An 18,509-nucleotide genomic window follows, 5' to 3' on the forward strand; every position below is an offset into this window, starting at 1 on the left:
CAGATTATTCATTTGACGGATGCATTTTTCTAGAAGTAATCTGAAGCTTGTGAATTGCAATTTGTTTCATTTAATTCATTCAGTTCTGTTGAACGGCTGAACAAAGTAAAACAAGGTTCAGACGTCTGGATCCAGGATCATTTACTTCAAAAAGTAAAAAATAATCTGTTATCATTAATGAGCTTTAGATCTCATCATAGCTGGTGTCAACTGAATTTGGTGCTCAAAGCTGCAGAAGAGGCAACACTGGTACATAGCTACTAGGTCAGACGAGGTCGGAGCAGTAATAAAGACTTGGCCCTCTGGTAACCAAACTATGCTAATGAAGATTAAGGGATTAACCTGAACACTGCTCTACTGTCTCAGACACAATTACCACAGAGGGAAAAGCTTCTCTCATTGTCATCAATGGCCTCTCACCAACAGTGCTGCCAGGCACAGCAGGCTGCTGCAACTCGTGTTGATGAAAAAGGTTTAAAGAGGGAATAAATTATACAAGGAAGCAATATGACAACTCCGGAACAAAGCTTTTGGAGATGAAACAACCAGTGAGGTTTTCATGACTAAAAATGGCACAAAAAAAGGTAAAAAAACAAGGTACATACTTCTTCATAATTGAAGAAAATATACCCATCATTCTTACCAGGAGACAACACGTTTCTCAAGCCCTCGTTATGCCCCGCCAAAATAAGAAACAAGCCGTCTCTTTGCTTTATAATTTAACAGTTATAGTCCAGATATAATCACAAAGCATAGCTTACATTTTGTACTGCAGCCAATAATAACCACAGATTGTAATATCATTTATAATTCAATAAAACAACCTCATGCAGACTCCACCACTGTGGTCTGTGGCATCAACGAGGAATCAGATCTCGCCTGTGCACCCTGTGGGGATCCGGCAGTGTTGAATAGCTGCCACGTGAGCAGGCAGGCCGTGGTGACCCAGGGCTGGCAGAGGACCAGACTCATTGAGATCCAAACACGGAAAGCTAGGTCAACTGGGAATCAGTAAACGACCAGGAAGCCCTGAGGTGACGCTTCAGTTCAGAGCTGTCAGTGTATCATCGTCCCCACCACAAGCGCTCGTCTTTAACAGTGAGGGGAGACACTTAAATCTGAAAGAGCAGCAGTGTCCTGTAAACAACTAAACAGAATAATGATAAAATAATACAAAGATCTGCGAAGACAACACCTCTGATGACTTCTGTTAGATGTTTCGATGAACTTTGTCCATCTGAATGGACGGGAATTACTTGCAATCTTCCAGTCAAACCCTTGATGACTAAAACTGTATAAGCGACATGGTCTCACAGCTAAATCATTGCCTGGGGACAGTTCAGGTAGCTTATCTTTACGAAAGAAAGATGAATTAGGCGGTTTTCTACCTTCTTCTTGTGTGAGTCCAGAAAACAAGAAAAAGACCGGTATGTAAGGTATTTTGTATGCAATAATTATTTGAGAGATAGGTTCCTTTAATCGAATAAGATCCACATATTTGGTCATAAGCCATTTGCACTTCTATTTAGGACTGTAGCTGATTCAGAATACATACATGAGTCTTGTATTTTACCAGCCAGTTTTTCATAGGCAACAGCTGTTAACTGGGACATTTCAAGCGGACAATTTTCGAATTGTTATAATGAACATCATGGCTGTTTTTTAGCGATATAACTTAACCAGTGGAAGGATTTTAATCATTGGACATCTGGATCTTAAGTTGTCAGAGAAGCAAGCTAAGATAAAGTTAGCGACAGTATGGCTCCTAGCCCGAAAAGAGAGGCTGCTTTAATCAGTGTTTTTACTGGTATAAATTACCACTCTGTTTCCATACAACAATTGTGAACAATTAAGGTCATTTTACTGCAGGACTCCTGCTTGGTGTACAATGAGGAAGCTAAAAAAAAGAGGAATTAAAGTGCAGATATATGACCAACTCATACTCACAGTCCATGTGTGAGAGGATTTATCTTTTAAAAATCTTCATCCAGAAGAGAAGCAAACTTAAGAGCTCATGTTAACGTGATTTGTTCTAATCATTGGCCATTTAGTCATTTGACCACCCAAATCACCCTGTGATAGCAGTTAAAGGGTCAAGAAGGGGTCATCTCGGCTCCATTGTTTATAAAAAGGATTTGAAACAGCTGCTGTTTTTTGGGACCATTTGTAGGTGAGTCACCCCATTAAACAGTCTGAAACAAGCCGTAAATCAAAGTAACAGCCACCGCAAACCAAACCTTAAGAACTAACAAACTAGGATAATGCTTTAACCACTGTCTGGGAGCTGAGGGAGGTGGAGACAGACAGTGGCCTGTCAATGACCCAGACAATATGTCCTTAGGCTTCAAAAGGTCAACCGTAGCTTCCCATCCCCAGGGGAAGTGGCAGTGCACCGTTTGAGCTCACACCTTTGCTGAGCTTGTAAAGCAGCATTTTACAAACTATTATTATTTGTCAGTACCTTTGATTATGTCCCACCTCAAGCAGGGCATAAAATAAGGTCATTAGTTGAGTCACAAGCTATAAAGGATCCATAGGCAATTGAGAGTTTAATTTTTTAAAGATGAAATTATTATGTGTGAATTTGGACTTGTCCTGTCCCCTCATGTTAAAAGACACCAGTCCTTTCAGTATCATAAATAACAATGAACAGTGATGAGGGTAAAAGAGAGTAAAAAAAAATATCTGCAATAGAAATCATACTAAATATAAATTCAGCACCACGGGCAAGTGCCTTAGTTTTCAATGCAGAACATGCATAATGTGCCTTGGACCACAAAGAGAGGCAGTTGCAGGAGCAGGAGCTTTGAATCATCTCCATCTGTCTGAACACAAAGGTCAGGCTGAAGGTTGGCATTAGTTCTGGTCATAAGGTGAAAGGTCGTAAACAGACAGGGGCAAGGAGGTGTCGGGGGTTTCCCACTTGTTTTCTCAAGGGAGTCTCTCAAAGCCACCATTTGCAAAAGATGCTCCACCTCTCACTTGGTCTGTTTGTAAGGGATAGGAGTGGGATGAGCCTGATGGTCTAAACCTTTTAAACATCAACAGGGGTCTCTCTGTGGTAACTGCATCCATGTTTGATGGATCAAGTTTGATGGACACTTTTCTTTTACAGATATGAGAGAGGCACAGTTTATATTGTGATACTTGGTAAGAACAAATGCTGACATAAGTGAAAAGTCATAAAAACATTCAACTCTGAGTGGTATGAGTCACACTGAATAAGAGGTGAAAACTGTGGGAGATGCAGCACAAGCTTGAAGGTTCACAGCTACATTTTAAATAGAATAGTCATTTTCAATTAATAAGCCAATCTATTTTATAATGAACATAATCTTTTTGCGATTCTGGTTGATGTTAATAAGGGAGGAGAGGATGAAGCTGGACCAAATTAGCTAAACTATAGAATCAGTGTGGGTAGATAAAACATGTTCTGTATTTCAATTCACATTGAGGGTTGGGCTGAATGAAGAGGATATCGTCCACCATCCATGGCTTCAGGTATCTAAAATCATAGCATTGCCATTAATAAGCCTCGCCCCCAGATTCAGTCATTTACTGAGAGTCATAGTAGCAGAGTGTTGGAGCAGCCCGCTGCCTGCAGTCTAGAGCAAAGGGTTTGTTCTCAGTAATCCAGTAGACGATGGCGTGTTTGTGCCCCGCCAACTCCCGGGTCAAGTACAGCCATTTTTATAGTCCATTTGTTCAATTAATTCTCAGGAAGCACGCGAAGACAGGAAAGTCAGGCCTTGCTGAATCAGCAACCAGTTGCAGAGCGCGGCGGTGATGTTTTTATGTGGACCTCTTTATGCAGGGAGTTTTATAGCCAAATTCAAGCAGTGAGTCTGTAATGAGCTTCTGTGTTCGTTTAAAGCTGTGGTCGTATTTAATCAACACACCAACATGCCCGCAAACGGGAACCGTTACCAAATATTAGCACGGTCAACAGTGTGGTTGTCTGTTGTGTTGATGTTCAACACCCTGAAGTATGACTTTGGCGGTCTAGAAAGCCTGAAAAATGCTCGAGTCCCACAGCTAAAATCAAATCAGGGCAACATCTTTCAGGGTGGATAAGGTCCTATGTTCTTGTTCCCCTAATGACAGTCAGAGATGTGGTTACCTACCAACAAACTGATGAGTATTAATCACCACTACCAAGGGGATGACTCCTTACTTAGAGTCATCCAATGGCCCCCTTCTCCCAAATCTTGATTGCCAAATAATGAAATGTACATGTGGCCCAAAGCCAACACTTTATCTGATGCCAGCCAAAGTCATGTGTCTTAAAGTCTCAGTTTCTCCCACAGAAGAGAGGGCTAAAATGAGACATCATACACACAAGTCAGCTAACTAACTAACTAACTAACCCCTAAGTCTCTAATGACACTCATTTAGATTTAAAAAGGGAAGGTCCACTTCCTTTCCCCTTGCCCATGTAATGACTCTTGCTACAGCCCCATGCTGTCTCATTCACAGCATTGTTCGCGGTTTAACAAAACACTTCCTCTTCCCGTCCTCACGCCTCCCTGGCGAGCTTGCTCACTTACTAGGAATACATGTTGGCAAAATGTCAAGCATAAGTAAACTGTGTGTACATGACCAACTTAGTTACTGCAGCAAGTAAACATAAAAAAAAATCACTGTGGTAAGGTATGAATCAGCATTTATGGGTATCCAAAATTGAGCAATGCTGCCAAACTGGGGACCTAGACTGCACTGTGCTTCCTCTGGAAAGCCATTACAAGATTTCCCAACCTCCCACCCTCAGCCTCTCTCCAGCCCAGTGAATGCTCAGGATGCCAATTATGTCATCCCTTCGAGAGGCCAGCAGTTACAGCTGACCCTCCCCCTCCTCCTCCTCCTCTCTCCTCCCTGAGGAGCCGCCAACAATCTGGAGTCAGGAATCCGAAGCGGAACGTGGTCACTTCACAGGGGAGGAGGGCTGAGTTGTAGAGGGGTGAGAAGGTAAAGACGAAATGTAGATCTGGAGGCAGGAATTTACGGAGCGCAATGGAGAAGGAGTGATAGAGGAATATGAGGAGGGGTTGATAGAGGTCTATCTAGAGTCACAAATCTGAGGAATGCAGACAGTAGAGGGGAAGAAGGGGGAGAACTTAATTTGGACCAGGGCATTTTGACTGTGATGACATTCCAGAGGAAACACTGACGGAGGAGGAGCAGGGATAGCAGAGAAAGATAAGAGGGGATAACAAACATTTTCAAACTAAAATATTCCTGCCATCCAACTAAAGTTAAACCATAGAAATAATGATGAGCTCACACGTTATTTTTATGCCTGGTGATATTTAAAGCCATCTCATAGAGATTTTTATAAACATTTTTTCATCCTAAGTACATCAGCCGGTTTGCGCACAACCCGCTGCATGCATTGTTTGCCGTTGTACACGGTTCCAGCAAGGAGTGTGCCGGTCCTTGCCAGTCAGTAGTGCTGAGTGCTAGCTCTCTGCGTCGGTGATGTACAGGGGAAGCCCTAACCGACGCCCACAGAATAGCTCTTACCTGCGATGCGTGGACCTCTCGAGCCACCAAGTCATTCGTGACATTCACCGCTCACTCGCTACATCACGGACGCCTGGCAGCTTGAGTCTCGTACACAAGCACGAGTGATGCATGAAAAGCCACACAAGCTGTGAGCGTGAATCTGCAGTTGCCCACACACAAGCTGAGAATCGATGTCTCAAAGAGCTGTCGAGCTATTGTTTGATTGATTTGAAAAACATACAAAATAGGAGTTTTTCAGTGTTATTTGTGTAAAAATATTATTTTAAATGGCAAGTTTCTCTGAAATACAGAGACATTCAATGTAGATATCAGGAATACGAAGCTTAAAAATGTCAGATATGAAGGAACAAGGTTTACGATTGTATTGTACTTTTACTTATATTGAGTGTAACTGAAGGCCCGGCAGCAAACAAGAGTTAAATTCATGTTGCACAACGCAGTCCGAGTACCCGAGAGCAAAATGCTTTTATTCATTGCATTTAGTTCAGTGTTTAACCGCAGGAGACCACTGCCTAGGATTCAATAAAGTTCAAACTATGTAGATCTGTAGGGTAGAGGGTTTTCTTGCATTGATACAAGGCTAAGGCAGAGACAAAAGAAAACAATAAAATGAAAATGTTTTTAATACTTAAATGTGTGTTCAGGGTTTCAGGTTCACCCAAGCAATAAAAATCTATAGCTCGTTGCAGGTTCACACATACCCATCTCCTTAAGGTGCTCTAAACCGAAGCTACTTTATCAATCTCCAAGGAGTATCTGTGTTTGTCTGTGCATTAAAACAATTGTTGGCGCCATGATTAATTTACTGTATACGTATGGACTATCAGCCCTTTCAAACAAGGGAACGAGAGAAAACAAGGGCAGAGGAAGATGACGACCATGATCATGAAGTGGAAACAGTATTCAGAGGTCGGGACGGGATGGTGGGGATGTGAGGAGCACTGACAGGAGGAAAGGAGAGCAGTGAAAGAGGAGAAATGCAGTGATGGAAGAGAGAATAGGGACACAGAAAAATAAGAGTAAGAGAGCGGGTGAGGACAACAGGGGCTCAGGGTATGAATTGAACAAACTGTAAGACTCCACCATAGCCATCGGAGAGGTAAGGCTGAGACTTTAAAACACATCATAATGCTTGTCTTAAAGTCCCATGAGGTGACATTATCATCCAACACTTATTTTAATTTTGGGGATTGAGAGTAATTTGGCCCCTACAAACAGCAACAAAACAATCCCTGTGGATGAACAGATATCTCAATCTTTTCAAATATTACCATAACTCGTTTCAATCACTTAAATGAAGCAAGTTTAAACGAGCACAATTGTGAGACAGACTACTTTAAATAGAAGCTCGATCTGCAGTTGGAATTGGAAGAATGTCACCTCACATACAGTAAATGCCAGCTATACCTCGGCTTTGATTTTATTCTATTTACTATCCTCTTCATGGAATAACAGGTCCTGACTGAGGAGCGTGGTTAGACGTGTGAGACTGAATGGTGAGAGACAGACCGCTATTGTGAAGCTGGAGGTAAAAGGGGCCGACAACGTGAGAGAGAAAGCAACAGAGAGAGCGACGGGGCAGAGTTTGCCATTATTCTGTCACAAGGTATGAAAGACATGCACAAAGGTTACATTAGGCTGTAGAACATACCTTCATCTGTGTGTACACAAAAGTATTCAGCTGAGCCTGGGGGGGTGATGATGGATTCAGGGCTATTAGTTGTCTGTTTGAGGAGAGGGGTTATGTGCAGCACAGAGGGTGTATCTACAGCCTTTCTACATTGCAATTCGACCACATCAGCGTAACGAGGCTCCACCGTTACGCCGCCTTTGCCATTTTACATTGAACCAAGCAATGCCGGCATGAAGCAGTGTGTGTTTTAACATGTGCTCTAGCGTTGCAGAAGCAAAATGGGGGAACCATGGAAACAGAAAGCACAAGCTTCACATACACACAGCGCTGTTCCGAAGTTTACCCTGACGCCGTTTCACCTCTGTTACTACCTCAGAGGCAGAAAGACTTCGCCCTGCCGTTCTGCCTCCAGGCGTTTCCACAGAAGAGGAGACGTAACAGAGGTGTAATAGTCCCACCTTGAACAGGCAGAGTAAAAGAGACGGCAATAATCTGACACTGACCACATTTAGCCGATTTAGAACAAAATAATCAACCACTGAACTTTTAAGGAGGACCGGACTTTACTTACTCCTATTTATTCCCGTTTCCCACAATAGATCTGGACCTAATTATTGACCTCCACATCATGTAAGACAGCCAGACGTGTCTTTCCAGAATCAAACTTCAAACTGTGGCACTGGGCTCTGTCATTTTAGCTGTCTCAGGAAAAAAGTGTTAATAAAACACTGTGCTTTTGGCAGCTGTTCTTTTAGCGCTATACTGAGAAACAGATTTCAACAGTAAATGTTGTCAGAAATTGTCATGGAGCCATGAATTCTGCAAAATGTTGTGAAATCTCTGACAATCACTTAAAACAAGCCTTTAAGAATGAAACGAATCAGAACAAAAGTGCCAAAGAAAGCAGCTCTACGGTGGCTGTTTATAACAAGCATGTGAGAGCCTAAACAATTCAGTAATTCCCTTTATTTAGTAGAAGTGCCAAGACATGCTTTTGTTAGTGATTTAGGCGTCAAATCCCTTTTTTTGCAATCGCACAATAGTACGCATTGCAGGAATCCTCATACTTTTACTTCAGGTGGGAAATCCTGCTGTTATTGTGATTATGTTAAGAGTGGAGTGGGATGTTACGGATCACCGGCGCCGTCCGAGCTACTTGATCCTCGTCTCCACGATAAAAACCACTGAAACACTCCGACCGTCTCTCTCCCACACACAAACTGAAAACACAGACTCAGAGGGAGGGGGGGATGCAACGTGAGTGGCAGTGTATGTGCGCATTCGTACAGTAGACGCGCTGAGTGCTCTACCAGATACACACACGGTCAGACTGGTGGGCAGTCTGACCGCAGAAACAGTAGCAGGAGAGCAGTGAGGGGGAGGATAGTGATCCTTAATGTCTAACCTGCCTTCCGGCTTAATTTGAGTTAAATAAAAACTATCACTGTGTATTTATTCACAGTCAGTTATTAATATTTATCACTCTAGCCTGGCAACAGTAAGACATCTATGGATATTTGCACACTGTTTGTTTCTATTTTTCATGTTGTATTGCATGCTTGCCTTTACACTGCTCGACTCAAGTCATTTTGACGACTCGAGTTGTCCCTCAGTTTATTTGGTATTAAATGATACAGGCTAATAATCAACCTGGTATAAGTGTAAATAATAGTGATTACAGTGACACATTTTTATGCATTCTCTTTCTCTAGTGAATTAAACTTGAATAACTGTTTTGCTTTGGCTCAGGCTCCGTGGATTTCCCTCACAGACTCCGTGGGGTCCCAAAACAAACTCTGACAATCGCTTAGTGCTTAACTGTGCTGAGGGACCGGTACAGGAAGTGCACGTATACACTCATGTGTGCACATCACAAGCTAAAAACAGATGAAAAAAAAAAAAAAAAAAAAGTAAACCAGCTCTGGAGCCACACCGGCAGAGTCGTCTGTCAGCTGTCTGGACTAGATCCGGGGGTGAGCGAGAGAGAGGAAGGAAGAGAGTGAAATGACAGAGAGATGAGGGACGTCCTGTTCAAGAAATAAAAAAGAGAGAGTGAAAAAGCGAAGAGGAAAAGGAGAGATGTAGAGATATATGATCAGGGGCTATAGAGTGGAGGTAGAGAGTCCAGGCAGTCAAAGGAAGATGGACAGGCAGGATACAGTAAAGAGCAGAAAAAAAATCACATTTGTACACCCATTACCTGCATTTTCACATATTCCTAATTTAATTTATAAGACTCAAACTCCTGCCTCCACTCGTAATTCTCAGAGGCTGTCAGAAATATTATGATCTAAGCATATGAAAAGAAAAAGGTGATATTTCTCCCCCGTACTCTGCAGGAAAATCCTCCTGAAGCACTTGGAAAGTTTAATGTATTCTGCATATTGAAGACCACCTCCTCTCCAGTCAGAGGCTGTTATGCAACAGTGAGGTGTTCAGTCTTTCCATTTTCCTGCTCAGAAGTGCGCTGATGCCACCAAGTTCAAAAGTAATTTGAAAAGCAGATAAAGCTACGGATTGACTGAAATAACGAAAGGCCAAGAACAAAGTTTTACAAAGCTGTCTCAAAAGCGTATTCAGAGGCCATAAGGCATAAATGCATATACTTTTCATTAGATGAAATGTGGGACGTTTTCCCTGAGCTCAGCTTTCAGGCTCATATTCTATGCACAAAAGGTTTTTAGTCCAGTTAAAAGCATGTAAGCTCCCTGTGTGTTACGTGGTAAAAAAGCAGGTCATGAGTGGAGAACAGTAAAGCTGAGTTATGAGACTGGCAGCGCACTGTGAGATTTCATAACTGAGTCATAGTCTCCTTATATATATGCCTAAGTCTTCCTATGACCCGTGTTGAGTTACTAAGAAGGTGCCTGAAAATGCTATAACAGCTTGTCATTTTCAACAGTTATTTCTCACAACAACTTATTATAGCTGGATCAGATATTAAGTAGCATCCATCCTGGGTTAATAGAGGGTGACCGGCTTCACACAGCTGACATCTCTGCACAGCGGTGCTCCTTTATGTCTGCTTTGCTGTGGCCGTGTCCAATGTGTTTAACCTAGTAGGAAAATCCACAAGTCAACTGACAACAAATGTATCAACGAAAAGTAAGGGTATAATTCGACACACCAGAGACTCGGGGCTTCCCCGACGGCATGAAATACGAGCACAGAGGAGAAACTGAGATGACCGCAAACTGTGTGGAGCTCTGTGTCCCTTTTTCACCCGGCAATGCCAAAATCCAAAACAAAAACACATACCGGGAGCTTTGTCTCAGAGGGTGATTTGCAGACGAACAGGGGAAGTAAAGCGGAGAAAGGTTAGCTCTTGATAAATCCTCTGGATTCAGGGGCTGCAACACTATTTTGTTTTAATCTTACACTTCAGCATGTAGCTTACTAGACTGAGGTTGAATCTACATTGTGTTACTCAAAAATGAACATCAAAGACAGCCATTTGAGTGGTCTCAATTTAAACCCTTTCCCACCGCAATTAGCACATTGACGCAGGTTTTTCAGACCTGGGAAGATCTGCTTATAAATGCCGAGACATGGTTAGTAAACAGTGAAGATGTTACGGTCGTTAGGTCTTTATTGTATCTATTACTCATTCAGTCTGTTTATCAAACTTGGCGCAGACAAATTTGGAACGATGTTCGAGCGCTGCTGGGATGGAGACAGGTTGAATTACTAGCCGAGATGACGAGGAGTCGCAGAAGTTACCGACGGAGCATAGCATCACGCTGGAAAGGGGTAGGAGATTACCATGTTGACATGGGTTTTGTGTTGCCATCAATGTCGATCGGAGCCGAGGGAATAATTACCCGGGTCTACTGCAGAGTCTTTGACCCGGGTCTGAATGCTGATTGTAGCCTTTCCCATTAAGCATAAAAGCCGGATGTTAGCAGGTTTTTTGACCAGTGGGAAAGCAGCTAAAGTGACCAGACTGTGACTGATGGCCAGGTCAGACATGGGCTGGACAGATACAGCACAGCCTCTGGCTGAACGACCGCAGATTATTGGGAAGGGGAGGAAAAGAAGTCAGCCAGCATCTGTACAACAAAGGTGGTCTAAACTACTCTTTATCAAACATAACAAATATGCTCTGACCTTAACCAAACTAAAGCATTCTCACGTTTACTATCCACATTCCCTGAAAATTATACCATAGCGCTAGATGCAGAACCATTCAATTGTAACGCAACTGAGATCACAGTACAAGACTTTGTAATCAAGACAAATGATCTGATGTGTGTGCAAAAAGTGCAAAAAGAAGCTGATTTTCTCAATGAAATTCCTCTTTTCCTAAGCGCTCATGCACATACTTGTTAACCTGCATTTTCATAGAGATATACCTGAAGGTTTTAAAGTTTATCTTGAGAACAAAACTGAGAAGATCAAGACTAAGGGACCATTGTTGTTCTTGACATATCTCCTCACATCAGTGCTACAGAAACCTCTTTCAATGTAAATATTTGTGCTTATCTCGGGGAGGTTAATGGAACCAGCAACAACAAGCACTGTTTTGGGTTGAGTTATGAGGTGCAACAATTTGACCATATGTATGTTTTGGACTACAACATGTGCATTGAGAATTAGTTGATGTTTTGACTACAAAATAAGCAAAATGTGCAACAACCTATTGCCTGTTCTGTTGCATCTGCAAACCGTTGTATTTTCCTTTTCCACTGATAACAGATGCAGCTGGAACACTTGCATCGCAGAGTGAACATAAACGTTTCCATATGATGGATACGTCCGCATGAGCACTGAATGAGGGTATAGAACCCGTGTGTGGTCAACTGCAGCGTATGCTAGAGATGCAGACTAAACAGAGCTGGAAGAGGTTTGAGTATAGAGCTCTGTAAGATTTAAACACAACGCTGGGAGCCCAAACACCAGAGGTAAGTTCAAGCAAACGAGCAGACATTTAGACACAGGAGCTTCATGTCTTTTCTGACAGGGACTGTGCACACAGACTAATCTGTAGTGAATATTTATGCAAGAGGATATTTCAGCACAACGTTCATGCTGGATGACACAGCTGAGTAAGAATGAACAAAAGGTGATTAAACAGTCATTTTGCACAGAACAAGCGAACACTTTATGAGGAATCTACATCGACTTGTGCCTCTGATGCCAAAGGCAAACAGATTCGAGCATATCGGCTGACAACCGTCATGAACACACAATCACCGATTTAAAAGACATCTCACACATGCTTCAGAGGGGAAGAGTATCACGTTAAGACAAATAGGAAGTGTGTTATCCCACAAAAGAGGAAAGCTCGAGGTGAGCTGTATGGAAATAAGCATGCAGGCTTGACCACATAATACGATTGTGGATGCGGGTTTATACAGCACAAGCTTTAAAGCTCAGACTTCAAAAAAGGCAGTGGACTTGAAGTCCAATCGCTCACTGACCTCTCCAGACAACATGCTCCTTTCACTGTGCTGGTGTAGAGATATGAGATGCATACTGAACAGCCTAGGCAGTCTGGGTTTCTCAGGTTATTGAACAACCTTCCACATGGATGGTACCTCGTGTTATCCATTTCAAAATCTGCATCACATTTTCAGATTGCCTTCTCTCAGCTTTGCTTCGATCAGATGTTTGCACACTTAATCACGAACGCTGTTGGTGCTGTGCATATTTTTAAGGCCGACATTTCACCTCATATATCAGCGTGTGTGGGATAACACAAATGAAGATAATTTGGGGGAAAATCTTATGTTAGAAGCGATTTTGAGCAGTGGCTAATAATTGCCCCATAACTGGGTCAAGTTGCACTTTCTGCCAGAGCATAGCTTGTTCCTTAACTTAGCCGGTGCCAGGGATACACAAAACAGACGGCAAAACCACAAACACGTCACTGTATGACTCAGAGCCATTGTGTGCTGGTGAATCATAATCTCTAACTCTGGTCCACATTTCAACTGTCAAAACTCTGCATTGTTTAAAGGGGGGGAAAGCCACTTTGGTATAAAACAGTTTAGACGTATCAACAAAACACCAGCACATGCACATGCATAGTCCCCGTCACCATGCACACATCAAGGGACAAATTAGGTGATTAAATGTGACTATCACTATCACAGCTTTTATTCAAGTCACACTGGGAGGCCAACAAGAATGGGGAGCAGATCTTGGATAGATTTTCTCTTATTTCAGGATATTTTACTTAATCAAGCAAATTATCCAAAAAGGCTGTAGCTATCTATCATTTAACAGGATAAACACATCCTGTAAAAAATGCTTTCTACAAACACTGTACAATTATCTAATAATAACATAAAACTGGTCAACTCCTCGTCTATTTTCAGCATCCCCATGTTGCACTGTTTGCAACATTAATTCCTTATATCTCAGGAAGCAGACAGGCCTAATTTAGCCCAGCATCGCGTGCTGACAGTACATCCTCTAATAGCTCAAATGTGTGTATGACTGCATCTGTGCATGTGCGTGTGAAAGTGTTAGTTTGTTTTGAGAACACAAACATAGCGCCGCCACATACTAACAAGCAGACACACACACAGCTCTACAGCTGTCTGTATATGCTGAGACAGTGGTCTCTAAAAACCTTCCTAAAATGCACTCTGCATTAATGCTAATGCCTGAGCAAGGACGGAGGCTGGATCTTTATCTTAATCACCAGCTTCCTGGCTTTACCCCCCTTCAACATACACATAGATACCAGCGCCAGCTTCCCAAGATGTTTGAATGACAGACACACAGATACACACACAGCACGAAAGTAGGTGACAAACGTGCATGTGGGTTTCATGCTTCAGGAGTGTCATGCTAATGGAAAGAATGGATCACAAAGACAGGCTGTGACAGCCTACCGCAGGCAAGAGGCCATAGTTGAAAGGGCGATGAGAGATGCATTCATCCCCTCGTCCATCTCTTGTCATTCACCTTTGAGAAACTCCAGAATCCATCCAGTGAAGGAAAATGGGGGGAAAACACCCGGTTCTTGTTCAGATTAGTTAATCACACACCATCTCTCACTGCGCTGGAGACAGAGGGAGAATTACACCATTTGTCGGCTGCCTGCAGTGTCAGGAATAACAGCTCTCCAAATCCAAAATTGCTCTCTTTTACAAGCTTGGCAGAAAGTTCTGAGGGGACACGACACACCGCCTAGCAGCAAACTCAAGCTAGGATGTTTCTTTATTAATAAAAACAGAAAAAAGCAAATGTCCCAGATACATTTTCTAGAAGGGGAAGCTCGAAAAATGCCTGTGTGTGAAACTGGAAGGTGACTTTTGAATGCAGTGTGGGATGATGAAGCTAGGGATGACTCTGTTCAAATCCTGCAGTTTGTGTAAGCTCTCCCTACGCAAAATCCTTATCCACTGCAATGACGAGAGGTGATCCCAGCGAGGGTGGCAAACTGCAACAGCACACTTCAAATTCAGCTGTCTTTGTTTAACTGCTATCTAGGAAAAGCTTCACTCTGGTGGGGGAGAATTTTAAGAACAAAACCAGTCTCATCAATATACAAGTTGTATTGTTGAAAAGCTAGCCCTGAATGATATTAGGGGAAAAAAGCAATGTCTGATAATGACCTGGTGACAATTTAGGTTTAATAAATCTCTATAAACAAGCATCTGCATACAAGGCAGCTAAAATACACACTTCATCGTCTCTCAACTCCAACTCTTTTTTCACTTCTCAAGTTGCTTATCAGACTGTAAACACTGGCAATGCATGGAAGAGGAAGTCTTGGCTGGAAGTCTTTATCACTAACTGCTGGCTACTAGAAGCCCTGAACAATTGGCCTTCATCCTCATCATCCTCAGACGATAGCTGATGGGTAAAGAGATTTGGGGTTTGCTGACTATAACAACCTTTGCAAAAGATTATTCCTGCAGAAATGGTTGATGAAACCCAATACGGTATTGGCTAAAGTCTCTTTATATTGCATAGCAAAGAAGCTGTTGTATGAACGTAAAACCCAACCTTGAGAAAAACTGTTGTAAAACACAACAATAGATCCAAATCCCTTAACCGTCTTGGATCCAAGCCTTTTGTTTAACTAATTTTAATTCTCTCTGACAGAGAAAAGTAAGCATATTGTGAGAGAGACCACAGAGCTGACAGAGTAAAACTGGACTACAGCTGGTATGCAAAGTTAGGTCTAATTAGACATGGTTTCAGACATATAACTCAAGTGTGACCACAACTAGACACATAAGTATAATAGAGCTTAAATGAATGCACAAGTCTAAATGTACACTAAGCATCACTGCACTCTGCCATATGAACCTCACACACACAAACACACACAGACAGAGACAGACAGAGAGAGAGAGAGAGTTTTCCTTATCCTTTCTCTTTTGTGAAGGACAGACAGAGGATGTGTCTATGACTGGGAAAGACTCACATTTCCTCTCTGAGGTTTCACATTCCTGGAATTCCGTCTGAAGACCACTGCGGCCCATTTAAAACCATTCCCCATATGGAGGAGGGGGGACCAAGGGAAGGGTGGCTTGGGCAGGTTTTGGAGCTCTAGCAGTTAATTTTTCTCGACATAATTACTCTACCTTTCTAAGTAAATGAACCTGTTGTTCACTTGCAGCATACTGCAAGGAATGAGAAGATTAACATTAACCCAAATCCATAAGATGCAGCTTAGCCAACCCAAAACCAAACTAAAATACAGGTATTGGAATTTAATGTTCTGCTGTCGTCGGTCTTTAAATGAGTACTGTAGGGGTCTACCACACATACAGGTGTCACCATCTCATCAAAATGAGACAACCTTGGGTCCTTTATTCTCATCTTCAGCTCAGCAATCCTACAAATGCCCTCCAAGTAAGACCACAGATCCCTCTTTGAAGCCAAAAATCATTGGCTTGTTACAAAAATAATCAATGATAATACATTTCTTCTTCTATTTTTATCCATAATTATTCTTCATACAACACATTGAAAATAGGACTGGACAATAAGACAATATATATCGTTAAAGGTCCCATATTATTACATGAAATTGTCTAGCCTATGTTTTTTTCTATACCGTCTCCATCATGTGTCACAAAGCCAGCAGCTGAACTGCTTTACGGCTAATTTTACGTAATTTACGTCATCCTTGCCGTGGGAGTGAGCCTGTAGCGAGCCATAGAGGGAGGTGCTGTTTATTAACATGGATATTAATGTGCAGAAAAGCACTCAGGCTCAGCACAAGCGAAAACAGAAACTCAGTACTTTTTATTTGTCAAGTATTTAATTCACACAGGATTATCCAAAAATATTTTCATATGGACTAATTACTTGTTAAAATACCAGAAAACGTGACATATCCTGATTTACATATCGTTATCGAGATATGAAAAATCCTATATTGTGATACAGGATTTTGGCCATATCGCCCAGCCCTAACTGAAAATCATTACCTAAAAACATCAAGGTCATTGGAAATGGCATCAAAATGTGTAAAGATGTTGTTTTTAAACAGAAAATGAATTCAGGATTCAACAGCCACTCACGCCCCATATGAGGCTATACACAGCATGTCCTCCACACAATGAAATGTACTTTGAAGGAACATGACACCAGAGAAGAGGATAATTTCAATATTTGTTGAACACTTGAGAAACAAGTGTTTAAAATAACCACATTCATTGTGCTGAAAGAATTTAGAAATATATGGACAGTAGCTGACTGACCAATATCTACCATTTCATGTAACTACTCATTGGGAGAAATACCATAGTAACGATGCTAAAGCGACAACCTGCTCAAAGTAACGTGAGCTTGTGAGTTACAATATAAACAGCTTTGTCACAGCTAATGTTTGCTAACGAGGCTCACTAACTGCCTTACAAATCCGCTTGGTGCGTTGGCGTTCGTTACATTCAGTTAGTATGAAGCAATTGGGTGCAATTAAAATAAAAATAACACAAAGAGTTTAACATTTATATCGCACAATAAATATGCGCCGCTGTCCAGTGTTACTATCCGCAGATGTTAGTTAGCCTGGCTAGCAGCTAGCATGCTAACGTCTCGAGCGTCGCAGGAGGGGGTTTAAATTCGCTTACCTGTCAACCGCAGCTTCACTGGGCCATTTCTCCTTACTCCTTGGCTAGACATTCCCCTTTGTGTTCCAGCTTGATGAAAAATCACAAAAAGTGTCTAATTCATGTGCCAGCGTGTGAGTTTTTCAAAAAGTTATATCCCAAAACAATCCTTCTGCTAGCTTGGGGTTAGCTTGTAGTATCACCATAGCAAATCATGCTGCCTGTGTATGCAACATAATGGTATTATAATCACACCGCTAGAATAACACTCTCACTTGAGCCCCTTTTCCGTAAAAATGCAATTAATAACATGCCAAATTGACTTTCACGCCGCGGGACAAGGGCACAGATACAATTCAAGTGACCAGTAAGCTCTCCATCCGGACAGGCGCCCAGTCTGCCCGTGCTGCTTACACTGAAGTTGGTCGTGATGATGGGAGACTGTGCTGTTGCTGCAGGCAGGGTCAGGGAGAGAAGAGAGAGAGCGCTTCCGGGAGATCTTTCAAAACAAAAGCACTATCAAAGAATATTTTTACCTGTAGAAACACTATCAATACCTTGCACCAACAACAAGAGGCTTTTATCGGCCTCTGTGATTAATGACATGCATTTTTCTTTTGTAATTATAAGTGTTACCATTAAACTAAAAAGTATGAAAGACGTCTTTTTCAAGGTTGCCTCAATACACATTGGCTATAAATGCAGCAAGAAGCAACCGCGACACCACCTGGGTAGTTATGGATCATATTTCATTTCTACATGGTTTAAGTGATTTTATTTTGAATGTAAAGTCGTCATAGTCCGTCCTTAATCTGTATAGCATGAATGACTTCATATCATGTCGACATCAACAAGTCATTTCTCTGAGTGGTTAGATTAGACATTGTTCAGGGTTTACAATTTCTTATCTAAATACAAAACAGTTGCATATTCAGTCTGGATTGATATCATTAACTGTTTATGATAAATACCAATCCAAAGACTTTAATCAGAAAATGCAGTCAGATTTGAAATGTGAATATAACACACATCTTAAGACATGAAATATGTCACTGGTATATGTAATAATGTCAACCTGGGCCAGTAATCAACTCAAAATGATCATTTTCATAAAGCCAGTTTATACTGTCACCATATTCATCCAATGAGCATATTAAGAATTTCCTTGAATTTCCTTGGACGCTGTAGATTCAGCTCTACCAGGAAGAAAATTACTTTGACATGAAGCTTCTAAGTAATGCTCTGCTTCTTTCTGCAAACTCTGAGCCTTTGTGGCCATATATAGTAATATAATGTGAATGTTTTGAAACAGTTCATTCATAAGATACTAA

The 18,509-nt window shown here is 41.7% G+C and overlaps 1 protein-coding gene across 1 annotated transcript in view; it reads right to left on the reverse strand.

Moving 5' to 3' along the window:
- LOC138594203 (E3 ubiquitin-protein ligase SMURF2-like) overlaps positions 1-17,570 on the reverse strand; it is a 57,525-nt gene extending 39,955 nt beyond the window's left edge. The window contains exon 1 of the mRNA XM_069665213.1: positions 17,200-17,570. Coding sequence (XP_069521314.1) covers positions 17,200-17,251 — 52 coding nt within the window. The 5' untranslated portion in view covers positions 17,252-17,570. The remainder of the gene's footprint in view (positions 1-17,199) is intronic.
- Between the last annotated feature and the right edge of the window lie 939 nt (positions 17,571-18,509).

The sequence above is a fragment of the Semicossyphus pulcher genome, unplaced genomic scaffold (assembly GCF_022749685.1).
Source record: "Semicossyphus pulcher isolate SPU_LCO1_2020_fin unplaced genomic scaffold, fSemPul1.0.p SCAF_17, whole genome shotgun sequence".
NCBI lineage: Eukaryota > Metazoa > Chordata > Actinopteri > Labriformes > Labridae > Semicossyphus > Semicossyphus pulcher.